The sequence below is a fragment of the Castor canadensis genome, chromosome 10 (genome assembly GCF_047511655.1).
Source record: "Castor canadensis chromosome 10, mCasCan1.hap1v2, whole genome shotgun sequence".
Classification (NCBI taxonomy): Eukaryota; Metazoa; Chordata; class Mammalia; order Rodentia; family Castoridae; genus Castor; species Castor canadensis.
Genome location: NC_133395.1, coordinates 85803071 through 85820809, shown reverse-complemented (window position 1 = coordinate 85820809; position 17739 = coordinate 85803071). Strand labels below are relative to the sequence as shown.

General features: G+C 35.4%; 1 protein-coding gene across 3 annotated transcripts in view; it reads left to right on the top strand.

Annotated features, from left to right (window-relative positions):
- LOC109678973 (phospholipid-transporting ATPase IB-like) overlaps window positions 1-17739 on the top strand; it is a 310438-nt gene that overhangs the window by 60264 nt on the left and 232435 nt on the right. For all 3 annotated transcript variants that reach the window (XM_074043762.1, XM_074043761.1, XM_074043760.1), the window contains exons 8-9: window positions 15508-15635; window positions 17601-17712. In XM_074043762.1, the coding sequence (XP_073899863.1) occupies window positions 15508-15635; window positions 17601-17712 (240 nt within the window). The remainder of the gene's footprint in view (window positions 1-15507; window positions 15636-17600; window positions 17713-17739) is intronic.

Below are 17739 nucleotides of genomic sequence, written 5' to 3'. Positions count from 1 at the left end.
GGTCCATTTGATCTATTGCATATTTTAGATCTTGGATTTCTTTATTGAGTTTTTTGTTTGGATGACCTATCTATTGATGATAATGGAGTGTTAAAGTCTCCCACAACCACTGTGTTGGCGTTTATATATGCTTTTAGGTCTTTCAGGGTATGTTTGATGAAATTGGGTGCGTTGACATGATGTACGTACAGATTGATGATTATTATTTCCTTTTGGTCTATTTCCCCTTTTATTAGTATGGAATGTCCTTCTTTATCTCGTTTGATCAATGTAGGTTTGAAGTCTACATTGTCAAAGATAAGTATTGCTACTCCTGCTTGTTTTCGGGGGCCATTGGCTTGGTAAATCTTCTTCCAGCCTTTCATCCTAAGCATATGCTTATTTCTGTAGGTGAGATGGGTCTCCTGTAAGCAACAAATTGTTGGATCTTCTTTTTTAATCCATTTTGTCAAACGGTGTCTTTTGATGGGTGAATTAAGTCCATTAACATTAAGCGTTAGTACCGATAGGTATGTGGTGATTCCTGCCATTTAGTTATCTTAGTTGTTTGAAGGTTTGATTGTGTGTACCTAACTTGATGTTACTCTCTACTGTCTTGCTTTTTCTTATCCTGTGGTTTGGTGCTGCCTGCCTTTTCATGGTTAAGTTGGGTGTCACTTTCTGTGTGCAGGATCCCTTGAAGAATCCTTTGTAATGGTGGCTTTGTGGTCACATATTGTTTTAGTTTCTGCTTATCATGGAAGACTTTTATTGCTCCATGTATTTTGAATGATAGCTTTGCTGGGTAGAGTATCCTGGGGTTGAAGTTATTTTCATTCAGTGCCTGGAAGATCTCACCCCACGCTCTTCTTGCTTTTAATGTTTCTGTTGAGAAGTCTGCTGTTATTTTGATGGTTTACCTTTGTATGTTACTTGTTTTTTCTCTCTTACAGCCTTCAATATTCTTTCCTTAGTTTCTGAACTTATTGTTTTAATGATAATATGTCGTGGAGTAGTTCTATTTTGATCTGGTCTGTTTGGTGTCCTGGAGGCCTCTTGCATCTGTATGGGAATATCTTTCTCTAGATTTGGGAAATTTTCTGTTATTATTTTGTTGAATATATTACGCATTCCCTTCACTTGCACCTCTTCTCCTTCTTCGATGCCTATGATTCTCAAGTTTGATCTTTTGATGGAGTCGGTGAATTCTTGCATTTTCTTTTCACATGTCTTGAGTTGTTTAATTAATAGTTCTTCAGTTTTTCCTTTAATTACTATTTCATCTTCAAGTTCTGAGATTCTGTCTTCTGTTTGTTCTATTCTGCTGGATTGGCCTTCCGTTTTGTTTTGCAGTTCTGTTTCGTTCTTTTTTCTGAGGTTTTCCATATCCTGGCTGTTTTCTTCTTTATTGTTGTCTATTTTTGTCCTGAGTTCATTTATCCATTTATTCATTGTGTTCTCTCTTTCACTTTGGTGTTTATACAGTGCTTCTATGGTTTCCTTTATTTCTTCTTTTGCTTTTTCAAATTCTCTATTTTTATTGTCTTGGAATTTCTTGAGTGTCTCCTGTACATTTTGGTTGACCCTATCCAGTATCATCTCTATAAAATTCTCATGGAGTACTTGTAGTATGTCTTCTTTTAAATTATTCTTGTGGGCTTCATTGGGTCCTTTGGCATAGTTTATCTTCATTTTGTTGGAGTCTGGATCTGAGTTTCTGTTCTCTTCATTCCCCTCTGGTTCCTGTACTAATTTTTTGCTGTGGGGAAACTGGTTTCCCTGTTTTTTCTGTCTTCCCGTCATTGTCCTTGGTGTTGTTACTGTCCCTGTACTGTGTGTAATTAAGTATTTTCTAGCTTGTAATAATAACATTGGTAATATTTAGAATGGAAGAGTGAGCTGAGATGGAAAGCAAGAAGTTAAAGAAAAGGGGAAAACAAATATACAGACAAGAGGGAGAAAGCAGAACAAGGTATCAGACAAGAGAGTTTCAAAGGTATAAACAGGGAGTGTTAGTGTACTAATTGACAGTAAGCTGGTCCGCGTCTTCCCAAGCCATATGGGCGCTGGCCACTGGTGGCCCCGGGGGCCCTCCTCATTTCAGAGAAGTGGAGATTCTCTGCGCCGGCTGGAGATGTGGAGGAGTCAAAGTTATGCCTTTTCTCGGTGATTATGCCTGCAAAGTGTGTCTCCAGCGTCTCTCCAAGATTTCACTATAGGAGGGTCGCTTTCTGCTTCCTACCTCTAGCCGCCATCTTGGAATCCCCCCATTTAAAGTTTTTAAAATGTAGTTATGTGCCCCTATGTTTGGTGCATAAATGTTAAGAATTGATATTTTCTCTTGATGGGTTTTTCCTTTAATTAATATGAAGTGACCTTCATTGTATCTTCTGACTGATTTTAGTCTGAAGTCTACTTTGTCAGGTATGAGTGTGGCTACTCCTCCCTGTTTGTGGGGTTGATTTGCTTGGAAAACCCTTTTCCACCCTTTGACTCTAAGCCAGTGTTTGTAATTTTTTTTTTCAGGGAGATGAGTCTTGTAAGCAACATATGGTTGGGTCTTATTTTTAACTCAGTTTGCTATTCTATGTCTTTTGATTGTTGCATTGAGGCCATTGACATTCAGAGTTAATTGTGAGAGATACATGTTGTTTCCAGTCATTTTCATTCCCCTGTTGTTTACTTTTTTACCTATTCCTTGTTTACTGGTCTGCTTGATCAAAAAAGGGTTTTTTCTTTCTTGAGTCTTCCTGTCTCATTCTAGTTTTTTCTTCTATATGTAAGAGTCCTTTAAGTGTTTTCTGCAGTACAGCCTTGATAGTCATGAATTCCTTTAGTTTTTCCTTGTTGTGGAAGGTTTTAATTTCTCCTTCAATTAGGAAAGATAGTTTTGCTGGATAGACTAGTCTATGTTGGCAGTTGTTTTCTTGCAGGACCTGAAATAAGTCTTTCTATGATATTCTTGCATTTAGAATTTGTGTTGAGATATTTGCTGTTATTCTAATGGGTTTGCCTAGACATGGCCCTATCTTTTCTCTTTTGCACCTTTCAGCATTCTTTCTTTGTACTGTATGTTGAGTATTTTGATTCTGATATGCCTGGGGGTGTTTCTGTCTTGGTCCTTACAGTTAGGTGTTTTGTAAGCTTCCTACACCTGAATGACCCTCTCTTTCTTGATGTTGGGAGTTTTCAGCTATTATTTTGTTTAACAAGTTATTTATGCTTTTAGTTTATATCTCATCTCCTTCTTCTATACCCATGATTTTTAGGTTTGGGCTTTTCATGGTGTACCAGGTATCGTGCATGTTCCATATTTTCTTAGTATTTTTTCATGATCTTTTACTGTTTGATCTAATTCCTCTACTTTGTCTTCTGTCCCTGTTATCCTATTTTCAACTTGTTCCACTCTGTTTGCCAAGTGTTTGACTCAGATTTTTACTTGAGATACTGAGCTTTTTATTTCAGATTGATTATTTTCAGGATTTCCATATCTTTATTGATTTCCTCTTACATATCCTGCATGGTCTCAGTTTCATTCATCTGTTTGTATTCTCTTGGAGCTCATTCATTTGTTTATTCATATCCTCTTTGAGATCAGACACTAGCTTTTGTGTCTCTTATTTAAGCTCGTTAATCATTCTTACTGTTGTTTTTTGGAATTCATTATTTGATATTTCCTTCTCTTCTCTGTTTAGATCCTTAATTGGTGGAGTTGGATTTTGAGGGAGAGATGTTGCCTCGTTGCTTCATGTTTCTGCAGATTTAAGCATCTGAGGTTGTTTTTGGTTTGGACTTCCAGTCCCTTGTGCCCCTGTGGTTGAAGTTTTATGAAGGATTGTACAGACTGGATGGATGGTGGTTGAGCTTTGATGTGTTTTCTTGTCTCTTGGTGATGGGATAGAGGCTCAATAGTATTCCCTTCTGCTGCTTATTCTAGGGGTGCTGGATTCTACCCACTGTTTCACTTAGGGCAGGGAAGCTTAGCTATTAAAACTGCTACGGTTGTTAAATTGCAGTCTTGAAATTACTGTAATCCCTCATGAAAATCAGTTATTGCTACTGTTCCGGTGTCTTGGTTTTCTATTAGAGAGAGGATATATATACATGGCCCTGAAAGGCTAAAGATAGTAGGGGGTGTGTTGGGAGGGAGACAGAGGAAAGCTCTAGTCGGTTATATGAGGTGAGAAATTTATGTAGCAGTAGGGGATGGTAACTTAGGTATTAGAAAGGGATGATTACAAAGACTGGGATGTGATGAAGAGAGTCAGTAGATGTTGAAATGGGTGAGAAGGGGGGGATAACAAGGACAGATATACAGCTATGGGTATCATATTATGCCAGGGCAGCTATCTGGCATAACTTGAGGTGGTTTTGGCTTATCCTTCCCCCAGGGGGAGCTGGTTTGGGTATCACAAACTGTTTCTCTATTTTCTTTATTTGCTGTATTTTTCTGTGCTGTTTCTCTCTTTGGTACCTCTGCATGTAGTCGCTGTTATCCAAAGTCTCATTCACCAGGTCTGATGGAGAAAGCTTCTACTTTTCTACCATCTTGCCCCAACCTCAGATTCTTATATCAGACATTTTTCAAATGTATGAAAGCTAAAGAATGTGTTGCTAGAAGATCTAAATTTAAAAAGGGCTAAAAGAATGTCTCTAAACAGAAAGAAAATTTAAAGGCATCATAAAGAAGGAAAAGGGAAGAAAAAAATGATAAGCAAAATTAAGGCTAAATGCAATTGGGTTTCTTTCTTGAGCTTTCTAGTTATGTTTGATAGATGAAGGAAACCAATCATAAGACTGTTAGATATATACTATAATGAGCCAGAGAAAAGGTCAATGAAGGGCAGCCATGTTTCTATACTTTATTTAAATTTATGACATAAGGACACAAAGATAACTTTGAGGAATTATAGATAAATAGTGTAATACTTAGAGCAACAACTAAACCAAGTGAGGAAATACACTAAAAACACTATCAATAAATCAACATGGAATTCTAAAAAACCATTCAATTTACCCAGAGGAAATCAGAAAAGAGGAATTAGAAATAGAAAAAATGGGAGTAAAAACAGAAAAAAAAGAAAAATTATGTTAAATGTAAGTCATCTCATTTACCAGTTGAAAGACATAGATTGGCACAGTGAGCTTAAAAATATGACTCTATTCTATGGGACCTACATGAAACTAACTTCAAATGTAACAGAATAGCATTTTAAAAGTAAGGGAATAGAAAATATATATAACATGAAAAGTAGTCAAAAACTGTCAGGAATGACTATATTAATGTCAGATTAATTAGATTTCAAAGCAAACAAAATTGCTAGTATAAATAGAGAAGGTCATTATATTATGCTAAAAGGGTCAAACTATCAGGAAGTCATAGTGATTGTAATGTGTGTCCATGAAAAAGCAAGGCTACAAAATAGTTGAAATTAAAAATCAGTAGAATGGAAATGATAAGTATACAAATCCACAGTTATAGGTAGAGAGTTCAACATCTCTCATCAATTGACTTTACAATCAGACACAAAATCATCAAGGATATAGAACTCAACATCATCATCCAAAGGGATATATTTGATACTTAAAGGATCTTCAACAACTGAATGTTATAGAAAATGACCAACAGGATAAACCTTATTTTCATGCACCAACATAGAAAATATCTGAGTCATAAAACAAACCTCATAAAATTAAAATAATTGAAAGCAAAACAAGTGTGTTCTCTAACCACAGTGGAATAAAACTGGAAATCAGTAACAGAAAGATAACAGAAAAAAATTTCAAAAACAGTTGAAATAAATAAATTTTTTAAACGTATACATAATTTTTAAAAATAGAACTTATTATTTAAAGGCTGCCTCTCCAAGTATAAAGCCCAGGCGTTTTCACTGAAGAATTCTATTAAATATGTAAAGGAGAATTAACACCAACTCTACATAATTTCTTTCAGAAAAAAGAATAGAAGGGGGATACTTACTAATTCATTTTATAAAGTTAGTGTTACCTTGATATCCAAAACAGAAAAAAGTGGTGCACAGAAAGAAAACTATAGACCAATATCCTCCTTTACCCAATGGAATGCAGCAGTATTTAAAAAATTATAAAGATTTCTTCTAGGGATGCAAGATTGGCTTAATAATCGAACATCAATTCATGTGATCCACCTAACAGGTTAAAGAAGGAAATTCTCATGGTCATATCAGTCAATGCAGTAAAGGCATTTGACAAAATTCAATATGCCTTCATTATAAAGCTTCACAGAAATAGAGGACCATAGGGGAAAGTTCTTGGTATAGAGCATTATGTTAGTCAGATTTCCATCACTATAACAAAATACCTGAGATAATCAACTCACAAAAAGATTTATATTTGCTCACAATTTTGGAGATTTCAGCACATGGTTTGTTGGGTCCATTGCTTTTAGGACTGTGGTGTGGCAGAAAAAAATTGCTCACCTCATGGCCAGAAAGCAAAAGTGAGTGAGCACGAGGCCAGGGTCCCATGGCTTCTTTAAGAACATACTCCCAGTTACCTAAAATGTCTCAATAGACCCCACCTGTTAAAGGTTCCATTACCTCCAATAGCGTCACCCTAGAGACTGAGTCTTCAATAACTCGTAGGCCTTTGGGGAGACATTCAAGATCCAAACTACCACAAGTATCTACACAAAGAAATTATAAATAACATATCTAATGGTGAAAGATTGTATGTGTTCCTCCTAAGATTTCAAATAAGGCAAGGAAATTGGCTATCATTACTCTTATTTGATACATGGAAGTTCTAGCAAGTATAATAAAAGAAAATAAGGTGCACAGATTGGAAGGAAGCAATAAAATGTCCCTATTTACTTGTAACATGGTGTCTACTCAGAAAATCCCAAAGAATCTATGGAACAATGTCCTAGAAATAGTGTTTTTCTTTGGGGATGCAGGATATAAAAATAAGCATGCAAAATTACTTATACTTCTGTAGCAAATAGTAATAAACATGTAGAGCCTAAAATTTAGCTAGGTATTAAAAAAGAGATAAAACAAGCATAATGTGGAAGGAATTAGTTTACCTGATGCCAAGACATTTTATAGCTGGAGTAATATTGGTGAAGATATAGACATATTGCTCAAGGAAACACGATACAAAACTAAGAAATAGATGCTCACAAATATGCCCAAGTTATTTTGTCAACGGCACAAAAGGAATTTACTGGAGAAAGAATGGCTTTTCAACAACTGTGCTACAGCAATTGTGTATTCTTAGGTTACAAACAAAACTCAACCCAAGTACACTTTCAATAAAACTTAACCAAAAATTTATTATTAGACTTGAAAGTGAAATTCAAAACTTTCAAAAATAGGGATGGAGAAACTCTTCAGATGAGATTGGGTGAGTTCAGGGTGGTATGACTATATAGAGAGGAAATCTTCAGGATATGGCACTATGCCAGTACTTCCTAGATTTGATACCAAAAGCATGACCAGAAAAGGAAAAATCAATAAACTGGACATCATCAAAATTAAAGACTTTTAAAAGAAGCTATAACTATGTGATACAACTATCCTTCTTTAGTTTATATCCAGGGAATTATATCAGTGCATCAATGAGACAGCTGCATGCCCGTGTTTACTGCTGTACTATTTATAATAACTAAGAATGGAATAAACCTAGACAAAGAAAATATGTATATGTACATTTGAGGTCATTATGTTAAGAGAAATATTCAGACACAGAAAGACAAATATGACATGTTCTCTCTCATGTGGGTGTTAATCTTAAAAAGTCATTTACAATGTATAATAGAGATTACTAGAGATTGAGCATAGCAGGGAGGAGGAGGATAGAGGAAAATTAGATAATAGGTACCACAACACTGGTAGATAAGAATTAAGTTCCAATGTTTCTATAGCACAGTGGGTGACTATAGTTCACAATAGCCCATTACATATTTCATGAATCACTAAAAGAGAAGAGCTTGAGTCTCTAACACAAAGTAATGATAAGAAAATGGAACCATTAATTGCCCTGCTTTGATCAAATATATATTGTATACGTGAACTGAAATATCACACTGTATCACATAACTAAGTACAATTGTTCTATGTTAATTCAAACTCTTAAAAAATTTAATAGGGAAATATTAACTCCCTTGATTTGATCATTACACACTACATACATGTATCAAATTATGACACTTTATCTCATGAATTTTTACAATTAAAATTAATTTTTTTTCTTTTTTTGATATTGACTTTCTTTTTTTTTATTTTATTATTCATATGTGCATACAAGGCTTGGGTCATTTCTCCCCCCTGCCCCCACCCCCTCCCTTACCACCCACTCTGCCCCCTCCCGCTCCCCCCTACCCCCTCAATACCCAGCAGAAACTATTTTGCCCTTATTTGTAATTTTGTTTTAGAGAGAGTATAAACCATAATAGGAAGGAACAAGGGTTTTTGCTGGTTGAGATAAGGATAGCTATACAGGGAGTTGACTCACATTAATTTCCTGTGTGTGTGTGTTACCTTCTAGATTAATTCTTTTAGATCTCACCTTTTGTCTAGTTCCTGGTCCCCTTTTCCTATTGGCCTCAGTTGCTTTTAAGGTATCTGCTTTAGTTTCTCTGCATTAAGGGCAACAAATGCTAGCTAATTTTTTATGTGTCTTACCTATCCTCACCCCTCCCTTGTGTGCTCTCATTTTTATCATGTGCTCAAAGTCCAATCCCATTGTTGTATTTGCCCTTGATCTAATGTCCACATATGAGGGAGAACATACGATTTTTGGTCTTTTGGGCCAGGCTAACCTCACTCAGAATAATGTTCTCCAATTCCATCCATTTACCAGTGAATGATAACATTTCGTTCTTCTTCATGGCTGCATAAAATTCCATTGTGTATAGATACCACATTTTCTTAACCATTCTTCGGTGATGGGGCATCTTGGCTGTTTCCATAACTTGGCTATTGTGAATAGTGCCGCAATAAACATGGGTGTGCAAGTGCCTCTGGAGTAACCTGTGTTATAGTCTTTTGGGTATATCCCCAAGAATGGTATTGCTGGATCAAATGGTAGATCAATGTCTAGCTTTTTAAGTAGCCTCCAAATTTTTTTCCAGAGTGGTTGTACTAGTTTACATTCCCACCAACAGTGTAAGAGGGTTTCTTTTTCCCCGCATCCTCACCAACACCTGTTGGAGGTGGTGTTGCTGATGATGGCTATTCTAACAGGGGTGAGGTAGAATCTTAGTGTGGCTTTAATTTGCATTTCCTTTATTGCTAGAGATAGTGAGCATTTTTACATGTGTTTTTGGCCATTTGAATTTCTTCTTTTGAGAAAGTTCTGTTTAGTTCACTTGCCCATTTCTTTATTGGTTCATTAGTTTTGGGAGAATTTAGTTTTTAAGTTCCCTATATATTCTGGTTATCAGTCCTTTGTCTGATGTGTAACTGGCAAATATTTTCTCCCACTCTGTGGGTGTTCTCTTCAGTTTAGAGACCATTTCTTTTGATGAACAGAAGCTTTTTAGCTTTATGAGGTCCCATTTATCTATGCTATCTCTTAGTTGCTGTGCTGCTAGGGTTTCGCTGAGAAAGTTCTTACCTATACCTACTAACTCCAGAGTATTTCCTACTCTTTCCTGTATCAACTTTAGAGCTTGTGGTCTGATATTAAGATCCTTGATCCATTTTGAGTTAATATTGGTATAGGGTGATATACATGGATCTAGCTTCAGTTTTTTGCAGACTGCTAACCAGTTTTCCCAGCAGTTTTTGTTGAAGAGGCTGCTATTTCTCCATCATATATTTTTAGCTCCTTTGTCAAAGACAAGTTGGTTATAGTTGTGTGGCTTCATATCTGGGTCCTCTATTCTGTTCCACTGGTCTTCATGTCTGTTTTTGTGCCAGTACCATGCTGTTTTTATTGTTATTGCTTTGTAATATGGTTTGAAGTCAGGTATCGTGATACCTCCAGCATTGTTCTTTTGACTGACTATTTCCTTGGCTGTTCGTGGCCTTTTGTGTTTCCATATAAATTTCATGGTAGATTTTTCAATCTCTTTAATGAATGTCATTGGAATTTTGATGGGAATTGCATTAAACATGTAGATTACTTTGGGGAGTATCGACATTTTTACTATGTTGATTCTACCAATCCATGAGCATGGGAGATCTCTGCACTTTCTATAGTCTTCCTCAATCTCTTTCTTCAGAAGTGTATAGTTTTCCTTGTAGAGGTCTTTCACATCTTTTGTTAGGTTTACACCTAGGTATTTGATTTTTTTTGAGGCTATTGTAAATGGAGTTGTTTTCATACATTCTTTTTCAGTTTGCACATTATTAGTGTATAGAAATGCTAATGATTTTTCTGTGTTGATTTTATATCCTGCTGCCTTGCTATAGCTATTGATGATGCCTAGAAGCTTCTGAGTAGAGTTTTTTGGGTCTTTAAGGTATAGGATCATGTCATCTGCAAATAGGGATATTTTTAGTTTCTTTACCTATTTGTATTCCTTTTATTCCTTCTTCTTGCCTAGTTGCTCTGGCTAGGAATTCCAGTACTATGTTGAATAGGAGTGGAGATAGTGGGCATCCTTGTCTGGTTCCTGATTTTAGAGGGAATGGTTTCAGTTTTTCTCTGTTAAGTATAATGCTGGCTGTAGGTTTGTCATATATAGCTTTTATAATGTTGAGGTACTTTCCTTCTATTCCTAGTTTTCTTAGAGCTTTTATAATGAAATGGTGTTGGATCTTATCAAAGGGTTTTTCTGCATCTATTCAGATGATCAGGTGGTTTTTGTCTTTGCTTCTGTGAATGTGGTTTATTACGTTTATTGATTTTCGTATGTTGAACCACCCCTGCATTCCTGGGATGAAGCCTTCTTGGTTGTGGTGAATAATCTTTTTGATGTGTTGTTGAATTTGGTTTGCCATTATTTTGTTGAGGATTTTTGCGTCAATGTTCATTAAGGAGATTGGCCTATAGTTCTCCTTTTTGATTGTGTCTTTGCCTGGATTTGGGATAAGTATAATACTTGCTTCAAAAAATGTGTTTGGCAGTTTTCCTTCCCTTTCTATTTCGTGGAACAGTTTAAGGAGGGTTGGTATCAGTTCTTCTTTAAAGGTCTGATAGAATTCAGCAGAGAATCCATCAGGTCCTGGACTTTTCTTTTTGGGGAGACTCTTGATTGCTGCTTCAATTTCATTTTGTGTTATAGATCTATTCAGGTGATTAATTTCCTCTTGCTTCAGTTTTGGATGATCATATATATCTAGAAATCTGTCCATTTCTTTAAGATTTTCAATTTTATTTGAATATAGGTTCTCAAAGTAGTCTCTGATGATTTCCTGGACTTCCATGGTGTTTGTTGTTATCTCCCCTTTTGCATTCCTAATTCTACTAATTTGGGTTTTTTCTCTCCTCATTTTAGTCAGGTTTGCCAGGGGTCTATCGATCTTGTTTATTTTTTCAAAGAACCAACTTTTTATTTCATTAATTCTTTGTAGGGTTTTTTTGGTTTCTTTTTCATTGATTTCAGCTCTTATTTTTATTATTTCTCTCCTTCTATTTGTTTTGGGATTGCTTGTTCATTTTTCTAGGAGTTTGAGATGTATCATTAGGTATTTGATTTGGGATCTTTCAGTCTTTTTAATATATGCACTCATGGCTATAAACTTTCCTCTCAGGACTGCCTTAGCTGTGTCCCATAGGTTCTGGTAGGTTGTGTTTTCATTTTCATTGACTTCCAGAAATTTTTTCATTTCCTCTTTTATTTCATCGATGATCCATTCTTCATTAAGTAATGAGTTATTTAGTTTCCAGCTGTTTGCATATTTTTTGTCTTTACTTTTGTTGTTGAGTTCTACTTTTACTGCATTGTGATCAGATAGTATGCACGGTATAATTTCTGTTTTCTTATATTTGCTGAGACTTGCTTTGTGTCCTAGGTTCCATGGGCAGCTGAGAAGAATGTATATTGTGCAGAAGTTGGATGAAATGTTCTGTAGACATCAACTAGGTCCATTTGATCTGTTGTATATTTTAGATCTTGGATTCCTTTATTGATTTTTTGTTTGGATGACCTATCTATTGATGATAATGGGGTGTTAAAGTCTCCCATAACCACTGTGTTGGCGTTTATATATGCTTTTAGGTCTTTCAGGGTCTGTTTGATGAAATTGGGTGCGTTGACATTGGGTGCATACAGGTTGATGATTATTATTTCCTTTTGGTCTATTTCCCCTTTTATTAGTATGGAATGTCCTTCTTTATCTCATTTGATCAATGTATGTTTGAAGTCTACTTTGCCAGAGATAAGTATTGCTATGCCTGCCTGTTTCCGGGGGCCATTGGCTTGGTAAATCTTCTTCCAGCCTTTCATCCTAAGCCTATGCTTATTTCTGTCAGTGAGATAGGTCTCCTGTAAGCAACAAATTGTTGGATCTTCCTTTTTAATCCATTTCATCAAGTGGTGCCTTTTGATGGGTGAATTAAGTCCGTTAACATTAAGTGTTAGTACTGATAGGTATGTGATGATTCCTGTCATTTAGTTGTCTTAGTTGTTTGAAGGTTTGATTGTGTGTACCTCAGTTGAGGTTACTCTCTACTGTCTTGCATTTTCTTTTCCTTGATTTTCTTTTTTTATTGTGCTGGGTAGGGGTACATTGTGGCATTCACAAATGTTCTTATAATATGTCGTAGTTGAATTCACCTCCTCCATCATTCTTCTTTATCCCCCTTCTCCCCCATCCCTAGGACAGTTTCACCAGGTATCATTTTTCCATTTACATACTTGTGTACAAAGTATTTACAATATATTCAGCCTTCCAAGCCCTTTCCTCACCTCCTCCCCATCCACTGATACCAACCCCTTCCCCAGGAAGGACCTTTTCCATCCTCCTGTTCTTCAATTTTTAAATGAAAAAAAATGACATTTTTGTTTGTTTAATATAGCTACACAGGGAGTTTAAAGTTAAAAATTTAATTGTAGCAAAAAATTAAAGCATGTCTATTTTAAAGAAATTAAGATACACATTCCTTTAAGAATAAAGACAAGCTACAAAGTAGGAGAAAACATTTGCAAGCCACATATCTGACAAATGATGTTATGTATGTGTAATTTGTAAGGAAGTTCAGAATCCCACAGAAAAGAACATTAAACCAAATAGAAAGTGAACAAAAGATGCCAAGAGACACTTAACCAAATTTGAAATGCATGTGGCAAATAAGCCCACAGAACATTTTCTACGTGATTATCCATAAGGAAAATACAAATTAAAATCACAGTGAGACACTACAATACACCTCTCAGAATGACTAAAATAAAATTACTAAATGCTGGTGAGGATGCATGAAAATTATATCACTCACACATTGCCATTGTTAATATATAATGGTGTAGCTAGTTGGGGAAACATTTTGATAATTTTGTACAGAGTTAAATGTATACCTATTGTTTGACCCAGCCGTTCCACTCCTAGAGATTTATCCTGGTGAAATGAAAATGTATGTTCATAGAAAAAGCTTTCTACAAATGTCTATAGCAGTTTTCTTTTCTTTAAAAATTGTTTTCAGTTTTATTTTCAATAGGCAGATATTCTCTTATATATGAATGGCTAAACTCTCTGTGGCACACTAAGTTATGTTTGCATATTGATCTGACAACCAAATCTCCCTCATACATTTTTATGATTTTTGAGTCAAATGTATAGGGTTTTTCTGGTAATCAATTCTTTCTCTAAAAACTTCTGTTAAAAAGAATTTTTTTATCACTTTACAAATATCTGTTGCATATTCACAGAGTGAGAAAAGTACATTAGAATGGGGTTTAAGGTTTTAATGTTTTTTGAACATTTATCTACAACTAATCATCATGTTGGTCCTGTTCCTGCTTGTTAAAAATAATATGGAGTCATTTCTGACATTTCCTTTCAAATAATAATGCCTTATTTCTTTTTTTTCCATCTCATAGTATTGCCTAGCAACTACAGAGCAGCTAAAAAATTTTTTGATAGTGCCTAAGTCTCTTCTTGTTCTTAATGTGGAAATGCTTCTAACATTTCAAAGTCAAATATGATAGTTGCTTTTGATACTAGTAACTATCCTTTACCAAATCTGGAACGTTTTCTTATATTTGAAACTTGCTAATATTTTTTTGCTACAATACATGTTAACCTTTTTGCTATTTTTTTCAGCATCTATTAATGGGCTAAAGCCTTTTCTTTATCATCACTCTTGAACATTTTTTTAGTTTATGGGCAATACATTTTCTTCTTCTGGTAAATATTTCTTCATTTTTTTGTTGAAATATTTGTATTTTCATATTGATTTATAGAATTTCTTTATATTTTTCATATTAATTGTCAGTTATACATGCTACATATTTCCTATCCTGCTTGGTAACTTGTTCTTATGCATTCTTAAAGATGTCTTTTGATGAACAGAAGTTCATCCCAAATTGTTTCTATGTGAATTTATAAGTATTAAGACTTGTGAGATCTTATGTGTATATCTGAGAATATTTTAATTTTATATTTGTGTTTGATATTTGAATGATATATTCTAAATTTAAAAATCTTTTTATACATTACTTAGTATACTATATATGTCTTCCTACACCTTATATTTCTGTTAAAAAGACTGATGACAATTTACGTCTTGTGTTCTTGAAAATAATTTGCTCTTCTCTGTCTGGAACGTTGAGACCTTCTTTTTAGAATGAGGCATTCTCTATATCAATTATTTTCAGAGTTGGATCTTTGGACCAGCATCATTGTCCTATAGAAAATGTTAGAAATACAAATTCTAGCACTCTACCCTAGACTTGCTAAATAAAAATTCTAGGGGTGGATCCCAGCAACCCAAACTTCTAAGATGAATCTGATAATGTAAAAGTTTGGAACTACTGTTCTGGGTCCTTGCCACTCAGAATGTGATCCACGGGCTGAGTACAATGGTGTAAGCCTGTCATCCCAGCTATGCAGGGAGAACAGTAGGAGGATAGCAGTCCAAGATAGTCTAGACATAAAACAAGACCCTATTTCAAAAATAACCAACACAAGAAGGGCTGGTGGAGTGACTCAAGTGGTAGAGCGCCTGTCTATCAAGTATGAGGCGCTGAGTTTACCACTCAGTACCACTAAAAATGTGATCCATGGTTCACCATTGGCAACTACATATATATATAAACATATCAAACATTATATGATGTTTGGTTATGATGGTTACTCTTTCGAAAATGATAATTTCAGTAGAGGTGATGGAAACTTAACCTTTTCACTTTTTTTCTTTCATTAAAATTACTTGTAAGCACATATGAATAAAATAAAAATTAAAAAAATTACTTGTAAGATTCTGGCATGGCAAAGTTTATGTTAAAGTGTGATGAGTACTATTTTAGAATCTAGTAAGTATAATACATTTTTAGATACTGACTTGTATCATTATCTTTTCGTAACTACTAAAGACATGGAACTTTGCCACAGTACCTTAAGTTTTTATTGTCATTTTTCCCCTTTTGGTTTTATTTTATAGGCTTTGCCAGAAATAGCTGGCATGGAAACAGAAAAGCAGTTATTGAACCTATGTGGAAAAATTGAATGTGAAGGACCCAATCGTCATTTCAATAGCTTTGTTGGAACCTTGTGTTTAAGTGGTAAAAGGTATCATCTTTCTCTATTATTTTTTTTCTCTTATGGAGCACAGAATGTGGTAATCTTTGTTCTTCTAACTAACAACATTTTAAAACATTGTACTTGTTCATATTTTACTTGCCTTTGAAATAACCTGATGCACCTATGTAATTGTTTAAAAAATTCTTAAATATAGGGGTAAAATATATGGCATTTTCTTAACCAGTAAACCTGTGTATTAATTAACTTCTCATTATTATTATGAAATACCTAAGGCAAATAACTTATGAAGAGAAAAATGTTATTGTGCCTTATGGTTCTGGAGGTTCCAGTTCAAGAGTGGGTGACCCCACCACTTTGGGCCTCTAAAAAGGCAGCACATCATGATGGGAGTGCATAGCAGGGTAGACTGCTTACATCATAAGCCAGGAAACAAACAAGGGAGACAAGGTTCTATAGTCACTTCCAGTGGCACAGCCCAATGATGTAGGGACCTCCCACTAGTCCCCACTTCCCAAAGGTTCTAGCACCTCCTTGTAGTACCACCCTGAGGACAAAGTCTTTAATACATGGACCTTTGGGGGGCACTATTCTTATTTAACCCATAGCATACTGTAAATGGTATGGCTAGAGAAGTCAACTCCACATTCCATTTGAGTATAAGTACTTAGAGTATCACATTGAATAAATCAGTGGGAAGAACAAAGTTTTGAAAGGGACCAAGGACAAACCAATGGGATTTAGTTTAATAACAGTGGAGGAATTTTCCTTACTTCTCTGTTTTACATACTTTCCACTTACAGCTACTTAGGAGTATCTTTCATATGGCAAGTTAATTTAGTGCTGGAGGCCTTGAGGAGGTCAAGTAAATATGGAATACTGAGTCTGCTTTCTGTGCTGTGAATCTCCTCATGTAATCCCTTATGTGTGTTACTAAGTTGGCATACAGAATCCTCTCTGACAAGTAAATTTTGTAGTCACTCTAGGTATAAGAAATGATTATTCTTTCTAAAATGTTTAATCAATATGCTTCCCTCACCCATACTGTCTTACAAATAGGTGCTTTTTTTTTTTGAGAGGCATATTTGAGTTTTTATTTTATTTTTTTTCCTTTTTCTTTTATTATTCATATGTGCATACAAGGCTTGGTTCATTTCTCCCCCCTGCCCCCACCCCCTCCCTTACCACCCACTCCACCCCCTCCCTCTCCCCCCACCCCCTCAATACCCAGCAGAAACTATTTTGCCCTTATTTCTAATTTTGTTGAAGAGAGAGTATAAGCAATAATAGGAAGGAACAAGGGTTTTTGCTGGTTGAGATAAGGATAGCTATACAGGGCATTGACTCACATTGATTTCCTGTGCATGTGTGTTACCTTCTAGGTTAATTCTTCTTAATCTAACCTTTTCTCTAGTTCCTGGTCCCCTTTTCCTATTGGCCTCAGTTGCTTTTAAGGTATCTGCTTTAGTTTCTCTGCGTTAAGGGCAACAAATGCTAGCTAGTTTTTTATGTGTCTTACCTATCCTCACCCCTCCCTTGTGTGCTCTCGCTTTTATCATGTGCTCATAGTCTAATCCCATTGTTGTGTTTGCCCTTGATCTAATGTCCACATATGAGGGAGAACATACGATTTTTGGTCTTTTGGGCCAGGCTAACCTCACTCAGAATGATGTTCTCCAATTCCATCTATTTACCAGCGAATGATAACATTTCGTTCTTTTTCATGGCTGCATAAAATTCCATTGTGTATAGATACCATATTTTCTTAATCCATTCGTCAGTTGTGGGGAATCTTGGCTGTTTCCATAACTTGGCTATTGTGAATAGTGCCACAATAAACATGGGTGTGCAGGTAAATAGGTGCTTTTTTAAAGAGACATTTGTTTTATTATCATTTGCCCCAAATGGTGAATTTGACAAAAGGGATATATATGTAAGGTGAAAGCCTATGCTTTTTAACATCATGAAGAGAGAAAAACTTCTTTTTATTTTTAGCCCTGTTCCAATTGGGCCTAACCAGCTCTTGCTAAGAGGAACCCAGGTGAGAAATACTCAGTGGATCATTGGCATAGTCATTTATACTGGATCTGAAACCAAATTCATGCAGGTAAAATAATCTGTGATGACAAACAGT